Source organism: Marmota monax, unplaced genomic scaffold, assembly GCF_021218885.2.
Source record: "Marmota monax isolate L192 unplaced genomic scaffold, Marmota_monax_Labrador192_F-V1.1 WCK01_AAM20220418_F8-fsc00333, whole genome shotgun sequence".
NCBI classification, from domain to species: Eukaryota; Metazoa; Chordata; class Mammalia; order Rodentia; family Sciuridae; genus Marmota; species Marmota monax.
The window spans coordinates 92,047-112,346 of NW_026694397.1; the positions used below are offsets into that span (position 1 = coordinate 92,047).

General features: G+C 39.4%; 1 protein-coding gene across 2 annotated transcripts; it reads left to right on the forward strand.

The window, feature by feature from the left end:
- The first annotated feature begins 467 nt into the window (after nt 1-467).
- Znf449 (zinc finger protein 449) lies at nt 468-19,087 on the forward strand. Of its 2 annotated transcripts, none has more exons than XM_046468143.2 (5): nt 468-537; nt 2,976-3,419; nt 5,074-5,275; nt 15,005-15,118; nt 15,479-19,087. In XM_046468143.2, the coding sequence occupies exons 2-5, from the start codon at nt 3,066-3,068 to the stop codon at nt 16,360-16,362; spliced, it is 1,554 nt and encodes a 517-aa protein (XP_046324099.1). In that variant the 5' UTR covers nt 468-537; nt 2,976-3,065; the 3' UTR covers nt 16,363-19,087. The 2 variants fall into 2 exon arrangements, with proteins under 2 accessions (XP_046324099.1, XP_058442630.1); XM_058586647.1 differs by lacking the exon at nt 468-537 and adding an exon at nt 674-1,608.
- The last annotated feature ends 1,213 nt before the right edge of the window (nt 19,088-20,300 follow it).

Below are 20,300 nucleotides of genomic sequence, written 5' to 3' on the forward strand. Positions count from 1 at the left end.
ACCTAAGGTCCCTGTGACTAGCGGGCAGATGGCCAGAGTCGGAATCCCCAAGAAAGCTTATTAAAATGCGAATCCTTAAGCTCATATAAGACCCAATGCGTTAATATCAGGTTGGGCCGAGAAATATGTATTTTTAACTAGCTTTTCTAAAAAAAAAAAAAAAAAATCCTTCCACACACAGTTTTGAGACTCACTTAGCAGGCCATGACAGATTAAAGAGATATTCCAGACCCGCTCTGGTTAGGTTACTCTAAGGCTGTTGGTTGAAAAGCCCTCACTTTGTCACAACCCCCGAGCTCGCCTCGCCCAACCCCCAGGGACCAAGAAGCGATTAGACCGGAAATGGGAGCAATTCCAAAGCAGCTTGACGCTAGGAAGCCCGGGAGAGTCCCAGCTCCTCCCACGTCAGCATCCTTCTGGGCCCGGAGCGCGGCGGGCGACGTGAGGCCTACCGGGAAATGTAGTCCACAGCGCGGCTCCGCGCCTGCGTCCTGGGCAGTTGCCGGTGAGCTTGGGAGAGCCTTGGGCGCTGAGGCGGTGAGTCCCGGAGCGGCCAGAGGGCGTGGTCGTCCCTGGGGCGCGGGCGCGGGTAGCGGGGTTCCCTTCGCCTGCCTGGGCTAAGCGAACTGGCAAATTTCAGATGTGCCTCGGGCGGCAGCCGCTGGAGCAGCGAGGGGCGGCTGGCCCCTGTCGGACCAGGGACCCCGCCGCCGCTCCCTGCGACCCGGCCAGGCCTTCCTGGGATTCCTCACAGGCTGGGAGTGCCCCTCTGGGCGGCGGGACCTCGTCGCCCAGGAGCGCTCGGAGACCGCGCCCGTGACACCAGCATCCGATTTTAAACCAGCTTTTAGACTTTTCAGGGACATGTCACTCGTGCCGTTCCTCAAGTGCCCCCTTTTCTCACATCGGTTTACTCATAGGCCGTGTGAAGGCGGGTTCACGACAGGGAGATTTGGGAGGAAAAAACAGCCCCCAGTGCAGTTAACTTTTAACTGGGAAGGACAGATGGAAGGAAACAAGGAAACCCGGAGGGTCACTTCCCTGGTAGACGTGGTGGAAGGTTTTGGGTCAGTGAGGGGAGGGCTGGCCAGCTGTGAGGCTGGAGCGGATTAACTGGTAGGTCCACAGCCAAAAAAATCGCAGTTCCTGGATGCCCTCCAGCAACGGTTAGATGCCTAGGCTCTGGAAGGTAGAAGTTTCCTAGGAAGGAGTCGTGACCAGCAATAAACTTATTGAGCCCTTTCCTTGTGTCGGGCATGCTGCTTTTCGCTTTCCTTGCAGTTGGATCCGGGTGGGATATTTTATAAAGTTAATGCTATGATTATGCATGTATTGTACACAGAGGCATTGAGTGTCAGGGTCACGCAGCTAGTAGGTTATTACTTCTAAGTCCATCTGCCACCATCATGATAAAGGGTGATAATAGGAACAGAGTTTCAATTCTGATTAATGGAATGGGAAAAAAGTCCTGAGTGTTCTTTTTCTTGAATTCCCGCCAGAGAGCTGGCTCAGCAAATGCAGAGGACCCATAGTACATGGGCAGGTACAGATCCTGAAACCTGTGGAGACATGTGGGTGACCACCTCGGTGACCTCAGAGTTATGCTAAGTACTTTGATGTTTTTTTTTGTTGTTGTTGTTGTTGTTGATCACCCTTTATTTTATTTGCTTATACGAATTGCTGAGAAAGCTAGTGCCTCACACATGCTAGGCAAGTGCTCTACCACTGAGCCACAACCCTAGCCCCACTCTGATGTTTTTTTTTTAGACTTCTTAAAAGCAGAAGACTATGGGTTTAACATCATGGACATTTTCTCTTGGCACTTACCATGTGACTTTGGACAATTTAATTTAATTTCCCCTAAGCCTCAAACCTCTGTTCCCTAATCTGCATTCCTGGGATAATACTAATAGGGAACGCCTAAGATTGAGTGAGGGTTAACTGAATTAATACATGCAGGATGCTTAGAACAGTATCTGGCATATAGCATGAACTTGGTAAATGTCCTTCATTATAAGTGAAGAGCAAATTCCTGTTGAGCTGCCATATAGCAGTGTATTTTTCACAAAGGGGAGCCACTTGGAATATTACTGAAAGATGAGGATCTTAGTGATATAGGCTGAACTGTACATACCTTGAATGGAGAAGAATGAGGGGTCAATGATTTGCTGCCCTTGAAAAGTGTGATTTTGCCTAACTTCACTTTGATCAAAGGCTATTAAGTGGTACTTAAACCCTGATGGTGAAAGTTATTCAAAAGTATTGTTTTGGTTTTTTTTCTGTACTGGGAATTTTAACCCAGGGATTCTCTAGAGCTGAGCTATATCCCCATCCCTTTTTATTTTTTATTTTGAGACCAGTTCTGGTTAAGTTGCTGAGGCTAGATTCAGACATTCAATCCTCCTGCCCTAGCCTCACAAGTCACTGGGATTACAGGCAGGCATGACTCAGAAATATTGTTAATATTCCTCCCACATTTCCTTGGAGACCTCCATATATTCAGAAACACATGATACTTGGATTAGACAAGGAATAGGGTTAAATGCCAACAGATCTTTAGGGGCATATTTAAAGCTAGAGTTCTTAGCCTTGGGATGGTAGAATTCAAGAGCAGAGCTGTTCAATAGAATTTTTGGCAGTGATATTTATTGAGCACTTGAAGTTTTTGTTACTGTGACTAAGAAACTAAAATTTTAATTAAACCTAAAGTGTCACATAGGACTATTGGCTACCATATTAGACAGAACAACTCTAGAGGGTATATGAATAAACTGAGATTCTAGAAACTTTTTAAATGTTCTCAGAAGTGGATATGTATGTATTTTTTTCAGGCTGCAAGTCCTCAGATTCTCAAAACCACTAGAAAGATAACAAAGTGATCATGTAGGTCTTTGATAAAGATAAATAAAGACAGTGAGTATGTCCTCTTGTAACCATTGCTGTTTCTCTTTTCTCATTTTTTTCCCTGTCTTCAGCTATAGGTGTTTTCCCCTGATTATTACACAGAACAAACTGAAATCCGAGACCTCAGGTCCCAGATAAACTCTAATCTTCTGAAAGAGGCAATGGCTGTGGCCCTGGGTTGTGCAATCCAGGCCTCCTTGAATCAGGGCTCTGTGCTGCAAGAGTATGACACTGACTGTGAAGTGTTCCGCCAGCGCTTCAGGCAGTTCCAGTACACAGAGGCAGCAGGGCCTCATGAAGCTTTCAACAAACTCTGGGAGCTTTGCTGTCAGTGGCTGAAGCCAAAGATGCGGTCTAAGGAGCAAATACTGGAGCTGCTGGTGTTGGAGCAATTCCTAACTATACTGCCCACGGAGATAGAGACCTGGGTGAGGGAACATTGCCCAGAGAATAGAGAAAGAGTTGTGTCACTGATAGAAGATTTACAGAGAGAACTTGAGATACCAGAGCAGCAGGTGAGAAAAGAGTATGGGGTCTTTGTTGTTAGATCAAAAGAAGAACTGAGGCAACTGGATCTAGACCAGACATTTTGTCTGTGTACCATTCTCTAGCCTTGACACTTCTCTCAGATGTCTTTTTGTTTTTTCTTTTTGCTAGAAAGAGTTATCAAGTCAGTGGTTCTCAAACTGGCCCGACCCTACCCCTTTCTGTAACACATATTTTATAATATCTCTTTATTATCCATAAATGAAACTTACACATAACAAAGTACCTATCTGTAACAACCAAATGCTTTTATGTATTGTTCCATGACCTGCAGGTCAAATCTGACCTTGGCCTGTTTCTGTGTACATTGTGAGCTAATAATGACTTTTACATTTTTTAAGTGTTTTTTTTTAAAGAGGAAGAAGAAGAAATAAGAAAGTAAACATAGTCGAAAAGCCTAAAATATTTACTATCCAGCTCTTTACAAAAATAGCTTGTTGACCCTGAAAACAGTAGAATCTAGAAAGCATATAAAGGAAAATGAACATAGTATATTATTTACTAATACATATATCTGTAGAAATATGTTTGCTTGACTTTACAAGAAGATATCATGAAATTGTCAGATGCCTATCTCTCTTCTTAGAATTGTTATAGTGCAACAGCCAGTATTCAGACTAATACAGCTCAAGTACTATGCACTGTGGCTGCTTGTCAGATGATTTCCCCAAGTCTTTGTAAATTGGAACAAGTAATGTAATCTTCCTTTGATTTGCACAGTAGTGCATTCGTAGGAAATCCAAGTCATCCTAAAATATGGAAAAATTGTATCTTTTCAACATGATATTGATGCTGGGAGATGCTCTTCAACTATATGAATGTTTGAGGGGGAAATGCACAGTTGGTAGGGACCTGAAACAACTCTTGCTTTGTGAGCAATGCTCCCATCTCAGGTCCACTAAATCCCAGTAGACAGCAACAGCCAGCATATGTTGGATACTTCACAGGGGCAGTGGAACTGCCCTGGGTTCAGAAGTATCACATGATGCCTGTGTTTTGGGAGCACAGGGCTGAGGGGAAGATGTTTTTCCAGCAGGGTGTTGGGGTGCTGGGTCCCCTGTGGGGCAGGGCTCGCAGGAGCTGTTGGCTTCAGGGCACAAAGAAGTCTGAAAAGGAAGCTTCTAAAGGTTTCTGCTTCCCCAGACTAGAATGCGGTAGTGGTTTCCCTTCCCTTCTGTCTTCTTAGTTTTGTTTACCATACAAGATTTTGTCTTCAGGTGCTCTAGACTGCCCCTGCCCAGCACAAGAGCCATGAGCCATGTATGGTTCTTGAGCACTTGAAATGTGGCCAGTGCTGGTTGAGATCTGCTGTGGGTGTAAACTGCATAGCCCATGCAGAAGCTGTGATGGGGAGAGGAGGTAGTACTTGGTAATTGTTTGGATTGATTACATGCTGCAATCCTGGTGGTTTGCATATGTCACGTTAAATCTGACGGGCTATTAAGATTGAGGACTCCCTGGTTCCTTTTTTACATTGTGTCCTATGACCACTGGAAAATTTCAAACTACACATGTGGCTCTCATTTGACTGCTAGTCAGCAATACTTTGCTTTAGAATGAGGTTAAACTAACTTCACTTCTTATGGATAACTCTAAACTGATGGGTTTTGGCATTTCCCCCAGGTCGATATGCATGACATGCTCTTGGAAGAACTGGCTCCTGTAGGAACAGTACCCATGCCAAACATGCACCTAGAGACATCTGCACTCCAGGGAATGGGACCTGTCCAGGAGGCTCCCGTGACAGGGGCCTGGATCCCACAGGCAGGGCCTCCGGAGCTGAACTATGGTGCTGCTGGGGAATGCCAGCCCTTTCTGGATCCTGGTAAGGCGAGGTTTTCTTTCTGCTCTTTTGTGTCTGACCGAGCGCACAAGAGCTCTCAAAGGTTGGGGTTGCTGGGAAACATGGATTCCCCAGTGGAAATGGACCTCTTGGATGGAAAGGAGCGGGAGGAAGAGGAGATGTCTCTCTGGGAACAGCAGGGGAAAATGCATTTTGGGTACAGCGGCATGGGGAACAGGTGAAAGTAACCACCCTTCTCATGAGTAAGCAGTCACTCAGCCCCAGCACCACCTGAGGTACAGGTTTAACAAGGTCTCTGAGCAAAGTGCTGCACACACCACCCTTTGAGAACCACGGCCCTGGACACAAATGGGTGTGTGCTAGCAGGAGAAAAGGCCAGGTGGAGAAAGGCAACGGGACTGGATGCCTGGGTGTTCCTGTTTCCCTTCCCTTTGCCATTTCCTTACATCGCTACCCACGCCCTGTCCCAGCCCTCCCCTCCCCCACTGAAGCTTGGGCCCAAGTGTGGTGGGAGTCCTCTCCCTTTCCCCAGCAGCTCAGCGTCACCATGTTGGCACACCAAGACACTGTGTAGTCCTGAGAGCACCAAAGAGCCCTGCAGATGAAAATAGGTGGAGAACGGTCCATGTTGCAAAACAGAAATGTGGGATGCCCCCATCACTAGCACACGGCCAGGGCTTAGCAACTGTGTCCCCTTCCACTTCTCCACACTTATTCCCACAGTCAACGTTCTGAGCACCGTGAAGAGCCAGGCATCTTGCTGGACCCTGTGACTAGACAGTCCACGAGGCAGGAAAGCAGCCCCAGCTGTCCCGGCACCCACTTCTGGTGGACAGTCCAGATTTGTTGGATATGTGATGGGAACGTGTGTTGGAGGGCTTAGGATGCTGGCAGAGCACACAGCAGGGGCCCTTGCCATCATTAGGCTGAGAGGGAAGACCTCTGGAGGAGGGGGATCTGGGGTAGTAGCTCTAGGATGGATTGGAGTCAGCCATTGAGTGTTGGGAGTGAGAGGGAGCCTTGGCAGAAGGGCTGCAAGTACAGAGGCCCCGGGGCAGAGAGAAGACCTGCTGCTACACTCTGAGGGGTCGGCAGAAGTAGAGAAGCAGGGGTAGAAACTGAAGAAGCTGGAGAAAGAAGCAGTGTCCTGAGTCATGAAAAACTTTTTCTTGTATTTGAGGAATCAAAATTTAATATCAAGCTGGGCATCGTGGTATAGGCCTGTAATCTCAGAGGCTGAGGCAGGAGGAGTGCAAGTTTGAGGCAGTCTCAGCAACGTAGTGATGCCCTAAGCAATTTAGTGAGACCCTGTCTCAAAATAGAAAATAAAAAAGTGCTGGGAATTTTGCTCAGTGGTTAAACACCCCTCTGTTCAATCACTGGTGTCCCCCCAAAAGATTTAATATCAAGGCTGTGGGGAATGTTTGAAAGTTCTCAAATATCATCAGAGTGATATAGGCAGACTTACATTTTAGATCACTCTGGCTACAGTACTAGTGAGATCCAGTGGAAATGGGGACACCTTTGTGAGGTTGTTGAAATCCTCCAGGTGGGAGAGAAGTTTTCTGAACCATGGGTGTATTGGTGATGATGGAGTGAAAAGGGGTAATTCAAAAGATATTTAGCAGGTATGAAGTATAGGACTTGGTGGGGTGTCAGTGATGAACCAGAAGGTATGAAGGATGGCATCCAGATTGTAATGTTATTTACTGACATGGAGAACACAGATAAGGATCAAATTTGGTGGGTCAAGGTGAGTTTAGATTTGAACATATGGATCTAGGGTGCTTGTGGATTTCATTTGCTTTTTCTTTTGGTACCAGCGATTGAACCCAGGGGCACTTAACCACTGAGGCACATTCCCAGGCCTTTTAGTTTAGTTTTTTTTTTTTTAATTTGAAACAGGGATTTTAAGTTGCTTAAGGCCTTGTTAGCTGCTGGGGCTGGCTTTGAACTTGCAATCCTCCTGCCTGTGCCTCCTAAACCACTGGGATTACAGGCATTCACCACTGCACCAGACACATATTTTTTAAATAATGCTGACCAGGAGAGGAAAACCCTGAAATACATTTTCTTATTGTGGTCATTGCAGAACTATATGATGTCATCATTTATATTCCAGTCTTTATGTTACCTTCATTTAAAAGTCTGCTAAATAATTATTTTAAAAATCTGTGTTTATGTATGTGTGCTTGCCACAAATAGTAGAGTTTCATTAGTCCTATCAAATTATAGCTCTTTTGATATATACATTCTGATTCTACATGTTAATTTGCTTCTTTTATCAATATTACAGGTTCAAAGATCACAGAGCAGCAGTATTCATCATGGTGTAAAGCACATGAAAATTCAGTGTGCTTAACAAAAGATAGGTATAGTTAGTTAATCAAGTAAGAAATACAAATTTGGAAGAGGGGAAGTATCCTGTTTTCCCTGTTTAAAGTATATAATATACTTTGCAAAATGATGTAAGACTTCTTCCTCCATTATTTAAAGGTTACTTAAATATTTAAACATCTTGATGTATTGCATGAAGCAGATCCTATTGGAGATGGAGTGAAAAGCACAAGATACTGGCTAAGTGAAGAATGAATTTAAAAGTAATGGAAGAAATCAATCGAGTTTATGTTAAAGTTTGCAATATATTCTCTGTCAGCAAAATATTAGGATGGTTTGATTGTATGAAATGTGTGTGTGCACACAAGTATTTTGGTCATTTAATGATATTTTTTATAACTGAAAGCACACACACGTTCATTGCAAAATAAAAAAAGAACTTAAAGGAAAAATGCAGAGTGATCTAAGGAAGACATAAACAAAAAAAAAATCCATCATTAAATAGAAGCCAGACACTCTAAATCCTACAGGTGGGTAATGCTATTAGAATGTCTGTAGTCAGAAAGAAAAGAGGCAAGGAGGCACTGGTCCTAAAAGCATGAAGGGTATCATGCCAACTCTATCTTTAGAGAATGTGGAATTCAAAATTATTACACCAAAATTGGAACATATTTTCAATTATCAAACCTTTGGGTTTTTTTTTTTTAATATTTATTTATTTATTTTAGTTTTTTCCGGCAGACACAACATCTTTGTTTGTATGTGGTGCTGAGGATCGAACCTGGGCCGCACGCATGCCAGGCGGGCGTGCTACCGTTTGAGCCACATCCCCAGCCCCCCTTTGGGTTTTTTTTTAACTTTATTTTTAATTTTTATGTGGTGCTGAGGATCGAGCCAAGCATCCTGCATGTGCTAGGAGAGTGCTGTACCGCTGAGCCACAAACCCAGCCCCAAAACTTTGGGTTTTTGTTTCAATCAATAAATTTTCGTTTGGAATACATGTGAGATGTCAAAGATCACATCCTTTTGGTGATGAAGGTTATGAGAGATGAAAATTTAAACATGAAACCCATACTATCTGGAAAGCATCAGAACATTCTTGTCACTTAAATCTTTCCAGATTATCCTATTATATGAAATAGTTAACTGTAAGGTAATATCTAACCCCAAACTATAGTAATAATATTTCACAGTGTAGTGGAACCTTTATGACAGATTTTGCTAATGGAGCTTGATAAAGTCTTTCCCTGAGTATAGGACTTGAAGAGCATTCTTCAGTAATCACCTTTTTAGTTAACCTGTGGTTGCTTTTTCCTTCTTTGTATTATTTAGCTTTTGTTTCAAAATAAATTATTCTGCCCCCCAATTTTAGCAACGTAAGGGAAAAGCATTTATCACAGTTTCTGAGAGTCAGGACTTTGGGAGTTGTTTATTGGATATTTCTGGCTCAGAGTGTCTTTATAATTTTAATCAAGTGTCAGCAGGGCCTGTCAGGCAGCTTCAATTCCTTGCTAAGAGAGTTTCTTCAGAGGCTACCTGAGCATCAGCATGACAGGACAACAGGCTTCCCCCCCCAGTAGATGATCCAAGAGAAAACAAGGGGCATGCCTTAGCATCTTTGGTAACCTAGTCACACACCAGCTTTTCTACCACATTCTCTTTATTAGAAGGGAGTCACTAAGGGCTGGGGTTGTGGCTTTGTGGCTCAGTGGTAGAGCGCTTGCCTTGCATGTGTGAAGCACTGGGTTTGATCCTCAGCACCACATATAAATAAATAAATAAGTAAACAAACAAACAAATAAATAGAATGAAGATATTGTATCAAAAAAAAGAAGGGAGGCACTAAGTTAAACCTACCAGCCGCACCCCACAATTAAGTGTTAAGTGAAGGAAAGGAAAAATCCTACCTCTGGAATGGAAGAATATCAAAGAATCTGGGAGCATGTTTTAAAATGATCATGTTTTCTTATATTTAAGACTCTTACCATTTTCAACTAATTTTATAGGGTGTGAGGTAGGGGTCCAACGGATACTTTATCTGCATGTGGATAGCAAGGTGTCTCAGCATTATTTGTTGAAAAGGCTATTCTTTCTGCATTGAATGTCTTTGAAACTATTGTTAAAAATCAGTTGATTGGAGGTATATGGGCTTATTGCTAGATGCATTATTTCCATCCTACTGATTCATATGTCTATTCTCATGGATGTACCAGACTGTCCTGATTATTATTGCTTTGTGGTAAATTTTGAAATCTGAAAATGCAAGAATTGAACTTTGTTCTTATTTTTCAAGATATTCTGGATTTGTTGTAATTTCACCAGTTTCTACACAGAAGTCAATTAGGATGCTTTTAGGGATTGTATTAGATGTGGATCAATTTGAAGAATATTACCAATGTTAACAATATTAGATTTTGTGATGCATGAGCCTAAGATGCTTTTCTATTTATTCAGATTTTCTCTGATAGCTTTCAACAATGTTTTATAGGTTTTGTTTTTGTTTTTGGTACTGGGGATTTAACCCAGGGGCACTTTGCCCAATGAACTACATCTTCAGCCCATTTTATGTTTTATCTTGCTAAATTGATGAGGGTCTCACTAAATAGCCCAGGCTAGCCTTGAATTTGTAATCCTCCTGTCTTACCCTTCCAAGATGCTAGGATTACAGGCATGTGTGTCACCACACCCAGCTATAGTTTATAAAGTATAAGATTTTTATTAAATTTTTTCCTAAATATTTTATTCTTGTTAATGTTATTGTCGGTGGAATTGTTTTCTTAATTTTATTTTTGGATTGTTTGTTGAAAGTATATAGAATTACAATTGATTTTTCTATATTGATGTTGTATCCTACAAATTACCGAACTTGCTTATTATTTCTTAGTAAATTCTTTAGAACTTTCTGTGTACAGAACCATGTCATCTGTGAAAAGAAACAGTTTTACTTCCTGAGATTCAATCTAAATCTGTTTTTGTTTTTGTTTTTTGTTTTTTGCCTAGTTGCCCTTGTCAGAACCTTAGTACAATGTTGAATAGAAATGGTGAGAGTTCACATCTTTGCCTTTTTTCCTGCTTGCAGGAGAAATTTAATTTTTCACAATTACTTATGATTTTAGCTGTGGATCTTTCATAGATGAGGAAATTGCCTTCTATTTGTTGTTTGAGTTTTTTAAAAAATCAGGAAGCAGTATAAATTTTGCTTATTTTTTTCTGTAGGTATTGAACATGTGATTTTTTATTTGATATTCTATTGTAATGTTATATTATCTTAATTTTTAATGATAAATCATCTTTGCATTCCTGGGATAAATACCTGGTGTATAATTCTTATTATGTATTGCTAGATTCATTTCACTAACATTTTGTTGAAGATCTTTACCCCCATATTCAGAAGAGATACTGGTCCTTTTCTTGTCATGTCTTTATAAGATTTTTTTTTTTTTTTTTTGTCACAGCAATAAGGGCCTCATAGCATGAGTTAGAAAGTCTTTCCTCCTCTTCTTTCTTTCTTTCTTTTTTTTTTAGTTAAGGGGAGATGGTGCTGAGGATTGAACCCAGGACCTTGCGCATGCAAGGCAAGGGCTCTGCTACTGAGCTATATCCCCAGCCCTCCTCTGCTTTTTTTTTTTTTAAGTATTTGAAGAATTGCAGTTTTTTTTCTGTTTTTCCTTATACTTTCTTTTTTTAAAATATCTTTATTGATTTTTATGTGGTGCTGAGAATCAAACCCAGTGTCTCACACGTGCGAGGCGGGCACTCTACCAAATGAGCTATAGCCCCAGCCCTCTTTTTTTAAATATTTATTTTTTAATTGTAGTTGGACACAATACCTTCATTTTATCTATTTTTATGTGGTGCTGAGGATTGAACCCAGGGCCTTGCATGTGCTAGGCGAGCAACTCTACCACTGAGCCACAACCCAGCCCTTTTTGCTTGTACATTCAATGTCATATTTGTAGAACTGTTGTCTAAATCAAGGTCATGAAGATTTTAACTTACACTCCTTCTCTTATGTATTTATATCTTACATTCATCTATTTACATAAATATTTTAAACGGTGAACCAATATCATTCTTTTGCACATGGATATCCAGTTGTCCTAGCACCATTTATTGAGGAGACTACTCTTTCTCTATTGAATTTTCTTAGCACCTTTATAAAAATCCATTGATTATAGCCAGGTGTGGTGGCACATGCCCTTATTTATTATCTGATTTATTTTCATACATTTGTTTATAGTATTCCTTTATAATTCTTTTGTAAGGTTAGTGGTAGTGTTACCTCTTTCATTTCTGATTGTAGTAATTTGAGTTTTCTCTGAACATGTTTTTATGGTATAGCATCTTATGTGTCCTGGAGAATTTTCTGTTTGCACTTATGAAGAATGTATATTCTGCTATTATTGGGTGGAGTGTTCTATGCTTGTTTGCCATGTTTAACTTATGATATTTTCTTTGTCTTCTATAGTTAATCAGATTTTCTATCCATTAATACAGAAGTTATTGAATTGTGTATTCTTCTATTTCTTTCATTTTTTTGCTTCATGTATTTTGGTACTTTGTAATTAACTGCATATGTGTTTATAACTGTTTTCTCTTTCTGATTGATCATTTTATCATAAAATGATCCTCTTTAGTAGCATTTCTTGTTTTAATATCTGTTTAGTCATCTTGTGGATGTTATTTACAGGATATGTATTTTTCCATCCTTTGCTTTCAATCTATTTTTTTTTTTTTTTTTTTGGTGGCACTGGGGATTGAACCCAGGGGCCCCTTACTAGTAAGTTACATCCCCAACCTTTTTATTTTTTTAAATTTGAAACAGGATCTCACTAAGTCACTGAGGGTCTCTCTAAATTGCCAAGGCTGGCCTTGATATTGAGATCCTCCTGCCTCAGCTTCCCCAGTTGCTGTGATTGTAGGCATGTGCCACTGCGCCTGGCTTCTTTCTTTCTTTCTTTTTTTTTTTTTTTTTCATTTGTTCCTGTGGATTTTAGTAATCAATTGGAATCATCCAGACCAATACAACTTTGCTCTCACCCACCTCACTTGTGCTATTATTGACAAATACATTACATTTCTATATATTGTAGCACTTATTTTAAAAAATATTTTTAAAGAAAGAAGCAGAATTTTTTATTTATTTATAATTTTTCTCATTACATACTTACCTTTATTTGTACTATTTTTTTCATTTGGCTTCTGTGGTCACTTGCCCAGATGAGGAACTTCCTTAGTGTTTTTTTCAACTCTCTGTCTATAGATTATATGATATATATTACATAAAACATAATATAATTTACAATATATATGATATATATATTTTTGATAAGTCTGCTAGAATTGAATTCTCTGTTTTGTTTCTCAGGAATATCTTTATTGCATTTTATAGTGCTGGGGATCAAATCCAGGGCTTCACGCATGCCAGGCAAGCACTCTACTACTGAACTATATCCCCAGCCCTTGCATATTCATTTTTGAAAGATAGCTTTGCTAGTTGTAAGATTCTTGATTGCCTGTTTTTATGGTACTGTGGATTGAACCCAGGGATCATTTGGCACTGAGCTTCATCCCTAGCTTTTTTTAGAGACAGACTCTCACTAAGTTAATTAATGCCTCAGGAAAGTTCTGAGGCTGGCCTTGAACTTGTGACCTCCTGCCTCAGCCTCCCATGTTGCTGGGATTATATAAATGCACCACCATGCCCAGCATACATTTTTTTTTCCTCTGAGTACTTTGAATATGTCAACCTCACTGCCTTCTAGCCTCTGTTGTTTTCTGATGAGAACTCAACTTTTAACCCCCTCGTGTAACTGATGAATCATTTTTCTCTTCCTGTCTTTTAAGGTTTTATCCTTTTGTGTAAATTTTAGATCTTTATTTCATCTGTGGATCTATTTCCTTGTGTTTTTTTCCTATGTGAAATTCATTCTGCTACCAAACAAGTAGACGCCTCCATATGACCTGAAGAGCCTGGATGGCTTTGTGTGTGATAGACATAATGTTTGTATTTTGTGCCTATTTGCTGCATGCCCTCCAGTGACACAGATTTCTTGTTTTGTAATACTTGAAATTTTTCTTGGGATGTGAATTTTTTTTTCAAGAAACCCTTATAAATTTCTTGAAATCACATAGAATCATCAGTGTGTTCCTTCCTGGATATGCACATTAATGTTTTTCAATGTTTGAGATCATTTTTTCTTGTAATATATTTTGCTGCCCTGATATCTATCATTCCAGAGAGACTGTGCATAGCTAAGGATGTGCTCCAGGAAGAGTGATGTCAGGTTAATATTGCTTAATAATACTTAGTATTGCAGGGGGATAGACTTTACTAAAATTACCCAGTCATTTGATAATAAATAAGCAAATAACAATGAAAGACCTTGGGGAATGGTATAGATTTGCTACAATATATTATATAAAATGTCCAATACCAACACAAATTTATGAGACATGCATGTTGATACAAAACTATTGGGGCAGGGGAAATCAGGCAACAGAGTCCATTTATGAGAGTGACTAGAGATCATATTTAACAGAAAAACACTTCAAAGTAACCATTATGACTGTATTCTAAGAACTTGAGAAAACCACAATTAAGTAAAGAAAGTTATGATGACAATATTATATCTCATAGAGAATAGCAATAAAGAGATAGAAATTAGAAAAATCAAATGGAAATTTTAGAGTTGAAAAATATAAAAGCTGTATTTGTTGGCTTTCCATTACTGTAACAAATACCTGAGATAATCAACTTTTTGGAGATTTCAGCATCATCAAAGCTTTTGGGCCTATGGCCAGGCAGCACATATGGTGCAGAATACACGGTGGAACAACTGTTCTCTTCATGGCCAGGAATAAAAAAGAAAGAGGAAGAGACCAGGGTTCCACAATTCCTCTCAAGGGCACACCTCCCAATAACTTAAAATTTCCCACTGGGTCCTGCACCTTTAATTTCCACCACCTCCCAACAGCATCTAGCTGGGGACCAAACCTTTAACATATGGACCTCTGGGAGACACATATAAAATCTCAGAAAAAAAAAAAAAAAAAGGCTCGGGGATGTAGTTCAGTTGGTAAAGTGCCCCTGGATTCAATTCCTGGTTACTGCTCCTCCACCAAAAAATAGACATAGAAGTAATTTAGTGCACTGATGTCAGCACACAGATGGTTCATTCACCTCCCATAGATTAGAGAACCTCCTTGAAGTGAGCACAAAAGAATGTTTCCATTTTTCTTTTGTTCTTATCATAAAAAATTTTTTAAAAACTTCCTGTGACTCCAGATGAAGTAGTCTTAACTGAGGAGGAAGTAGATATCAAGAGGCCCTGTGTCCAAGAAATCAGCCCAAATTTTGGAACAACCAATGATGAATCAAACTATCGTGCTTTCCTTCTTTTCTTTGACCAGGATATCCATTACCAAAGCTTGATGTTACCTTCCCACTGGAGCATAGAGAAGAGCCATGGGTGAAAGAATTACAGGATTCCAAAGAAATGAAACAATTACTTGATTCTAAGATAGGTAAGTAAATGTTCATTAATGTACTAGGGAAGAAGGGAAAGAAAATTTCAACTTAATTGGGATAAAGAGCTAGGAATTCTATTTAGGAATTTCTATATTTCTGTTAATGGTTTAATATGACTCTTTTTTTAAAGAGAGAGAGGAGAGAGAGAGAATTTTGTAATATTTATTTTTTAGTTCTCAGTGGACACAACATCCTTGTTTGTATGTGGGGCTGAGGATAGAACCCGGGCCGCACGCATGCCAGGCGAGCGCCCTACCGCTTGAGCCACATCCCCAGCCCAACTCTTTATTTTCCTTCAGTTTTTTTCCCTCTCTTGGAACACGATAACATTGGCAATATTCCATTTCTTCTCTTAGGTTTTGAAATTGGGTTAGAAAATGAAGAAGATGCTTCAAAACAGAAAAAAATGGAGAATATGTATCCATTTGTTGTAACATTAGAGGGGAATGCTCTACATGGTCCCATTTTGCAAAAAGACTATGTACAGTTAGAAAATCAGTGGGAACCACCCCCAGAGGATTTACAGACAGATTTAGCAAAACTTGTAGAACATCAGAACCCCACTCTAGGAGAGACACCCGAGAGTTCCAACCTAGAAGAACCTCTCAACCCTAGGCCTCAGAAGAAAAAGAGTCCAGGAGAGAAACCTCACCGATGTCCTCAGTGTGGAAAATGTTTTGCTCGGAAGTCACAACTTACTGGACACCAGCGAATTCATTCGGGAGAGGAACCTCACAAATGTCCTGAATGTGGCAAAAGATTCCTCCGTAGTTCAGACCTTTATAGGCACCAACGGCTTCATACAGGAGAGAGACCTTATGAATGTACTGTATGTAAGAAGCGGTTCACTCGGCGGTCACACCTTATCGGGCACCAGAGAACACATTCTGAAGAAGAAACATATAAATGCCTGGAGTGTGGAAAAAGTTTCTGTCATGGATCAAGTCTCAAAAGACATCTGAAAACTCACACAGGTGAAAAACCTCATAGATGTCATAGCTGTGGGAAGAGTTTTAGTCGACTGACAGCACTTACTTTGCACCAGAGAACGCATACTGAAGAGAGACCTTTTAAATGTAATTATTGTGGAAAAAGCTTTAGACAGAGACCAAGCCTCGTTATTCATTTAAGAATTCATACAGGGGAGAAGCCATACAAGTGTAGTCATTGTTCTAAAAGCTTCAGACAGAGAGCAGGTCTTATTATGCACCAAGTTACTCACTTTAGAGGACTTCTTTAAGAATTGTTAAGAGAAATAGGTCCTGTAGAGATTAATATTAGCTCAAAAAAGTCATAATTTGGAAGAAGCTCTTTGAACTTACAAGAACAGCATTTTTTTTTGGCGGGGAGGCTATTTTTTAAATCCATCTTCCAAGGCATATAAGTTCTAGAGTATCCACCTATTCTTGCAGCTATCCTAGATTTGATTATTCTGTCTTTTTTTATTACAATGGAAAACTTTGTGTTCTGCCGGGGCAACCATATCATAAGTGTAAGCATATAAAGGATGATTATCCTTTTAGGGGTAGGGTCAATATAATGGATAACCATGTGTAGATGACATATCTATAATAGAATACTTATTCTGCTGTGTAATTATTAAAGTTGACTACATAAGCTCAGAGCTTTAGCTATGCCCCAGGTGCAAGAAAGGAGACAATGGATTTTGTCAAACAATAAAAAGTGTAAGGAACACAAGGATGAAGGGGAATATTATTTGCCTCATAAAAATAGGGTTACTTCTATTGAAATTTCTATGTTTAAGAAAATCAAGATTGTAACCTTTACTTTTGAATTTGCCAAGTTTACTGGTTTGCTTAGTTGGAAGTCTGTGGTGATGGTGCTTAGAGAGGATTATTGATTTGGTAATTAAGCTATAGATCTGGAAGAATTAACTTGACAGTTGAAGTTGTACAAGTAGAATGAATTTTCTTTCATTTGACTAGAGAACCAATATTAATGGATTTTTCGCTCTCCTTTGATATTCACTTATGTGTCTTTCAGTGCTTTTGAAATTTTACCCATTTTTAAAATTCAGTGTCTCCATAAGTATGTGTCATGGCACACTTAATTCTGCAAGATATGTTGCAAGTAAGTTTGGAAACTGCTTCCTGCTGTTTCTCCTTCCTAGATTCATAATGCATATCAGCATATGAAAATCTCAGAGAGGTCCTCTACTAAAGGAAGATAAAGCACCTCTTTGGGCTTAACGTTTTCTAAACTTATTGACCCCAGAACCTTTTTTCATATACACCTAGTAATAACTTTTGAACTAGTATTTTGCAAATATCCCTTGGAACACACTGCCTTAAATAACTATTTCTATAGCTATCAGTGTAGTCCTGTTGATCCCAAGTTAGTAATCTCCATTTATTTCAAGGGTATTATGGAAATTTCTTCAAAGATATACATCTTTTGTATAATATACAAAACATACAGCACATCATTTTAAGGAGGTGGGGATCACTAATTCAGATAATTGCCCAGTGATTCTAAACCTCTTTGAATTTTACTCATAATTACACACACACACACACACACACACACACCACAGTAGCATATACATCCAGACCCATACACACATCAAATTAAGGAATTGAGGGTCACTCATTCAGATTAATTGTGAATTGCCCAGTGATTCTCAACCTCCTTGAATTTTACTTATAATCTTATAATTACACATACACACACAGTTATTACTTATATAAACATTTTCATATAATCATGGTAACAACTCCAATTCTCATAGCGAGGGAAGAAGTCTTATCAATTAAAGCTGTTACTATATGAAAATATTCATTGAGCCTAATTCCTTGTTATCAGATACAAGAAATAGGACATTCAAGCATTGTCCCTTTATGAAGATATCCAGTCATCCTTTCCTTAAACTAGAACTAGGGAAAGTGTATCTCTTCTATTGCATTGAAATTCTTGGAAGTGATATATAAATATTTGGGGGGTATCTACTATGTGCCTAACTAGTCCTGTTCTAGGCTTAATGGAGCTAGTAAAGAAATATAATTCATGGATCAGGCTCATAAAGAGTTTATAATATCTGTAATTAAACAAGTGTTGGGAAACAAATGGACAACAATGCAAGAGAGTCTATAATTAAGTGCCAAATCATATTAAGTGCCAGAGCCGGGATGTGTCTTTAATTCTTAACATCCAGGTCCCTGTATGATGCTGCTATAAGTCTGGGGTTAAACTGAGATCCCAGTAGCAATAAACATGTAACATGGGAGGAGTATGAATGTAGAGATGAAAAATGCAGAATGTAATGGCTTCTTTTTTCTCTCTTGTGGAATTGCATTCAAACCAGAACAGTGCCTTAGAATGGATGTGCCCAACTGCTCTGTATTTATACACTATTTTAATAAAGTGGAAACGTATATGCTCTCCCTGCTTCTCTTGCATCAAGTAATTGTTTGAACAACCTAGAGCTGCTTCTCTGAATAGTGGAAACAAGCACCACTATCCCCATCCCAAGCTGGATTCATTTTTCTGTTCACAAAGTGCTATAATTACGCATTATTTTTAGCATTTAATACAGTCAATTTTAGCTGGTAGGCTTAGTTGCAATCATAGTATGATATGCCTCTTACCCCTCATATATATCAGAAACACAAATTACTTGATTTTTACAGGGTAGAGAACACCTTTGAACATTTCTTTGTTACAGTGCCCTGTTTACAGTAAGCATTAGTATTTGTGGCATTGAATTGAGAAGCTTGTGAAATAGTTCTTGGAAGCAGATTACACAGTTAGATGTGCTTAATTAGGGCACATACAGTACCTACCTCCTAACTGTTATGAAGGACAAAAATCAGTACCCACTTCGTAAGTACTATAAAGATTAAAGGCATTATATTTTGTTCAAGTCTTAAGAGTATAAGCATTTAATAAATATCCAGCATATTGTATTTGCATTCTTTGTTGTTTAATAATAAAAGCATTTCACTCTATGTATTTTCTTCTTAAGTGTGGCTTTGGTCATATTCCATCATTTTTAAAGATTTTTTATTTTGATATTGGGGATTGAACCCAGGGGCATGCTACACTGAGCTATGTCCTCAGCTATTTTTATTTTTAGATGGGGTCTTTCCAATTTGCCAAGCCTGGCCTTGAACTTGCAATCCTCCTGCCTCAGCCTCCCAAGTCACTGGGATTACAGGCTTGTGGCACCACCTTACCCAGCTTCAAATAGAATGTTTTGATTGATGATTTCAAAGTTGTTTCAATTTTTATTATAATTTCCTTTAACCCAAGAGCTATACAGTGTTGTCATTTTCCTTTTGCTTTTTGGTTTGACTGTATTATGACTAGAAAACATATTTCATTCCATTTCTTCTTTCATTTTGTTGTTGTTTTTGGTTTTGAACCTGGAGATTGGACCCAGGGTGTCCCTAAATTGCTGAAACTGACCTTGAACTTGCAATCCTCCTGCCTGGTATTACAAGTGTGTGCCATAGCACCTGGCTCATATAATTTTTTTAAAGACATATGTTTTAAAATATGTCAAGTATCCTAAAGACTCTACAAAATAAGAATTTTATTTGTGGATACAAATTTGGAATACAGTCTTTGGCTTCTCAATTACTTTAATATCTTTAGGATTATTTTTGTGAAGGAGCAGCAACATGGAGATTGGGAAACTCCCTTGTCTGTGTCCCTGTACTTTTATACTCTCTTTTCCCTTGAATAGAATTTTTTTTTTCAAAAAAATTTTGGTGGGTAGGTACCAGGGATTGCCCAGAGATGCTTAACCACTGAGCCACATTCCCAGCTGGTTTTATATTTTATTTTGAGACAAGGTCTTCCTAAGTTGCTGAGGTTGGCTTTGAACTTGTGATCCTCATGCTTCAGCCTTCCAGGTTGCTGCAATTACAGGCATGCACCACTATGCCCAGCAAGGAGTCTTCTTTTGTGGCATGTTCCATGGATGTTCTGTGGCAATTGATAATAGCTGCCTGAGTATTGAGGCTACCAGTAAACACAGGAGGCTAAAGGACCTAGGAGAGACCTAGCTTCTTCAAACCAGGCCGAGAACATTCTCCTAAGGAGTCCATAACTTTGTCCTCCTGAAGGCAGAGAGAACCTTGAAGGGAGCACCTTGAAACTTCTGTAACTGGACCTCGTGAATCAGCAGGGGTTGTTTCACAGTGTGCCAAGGAGGTT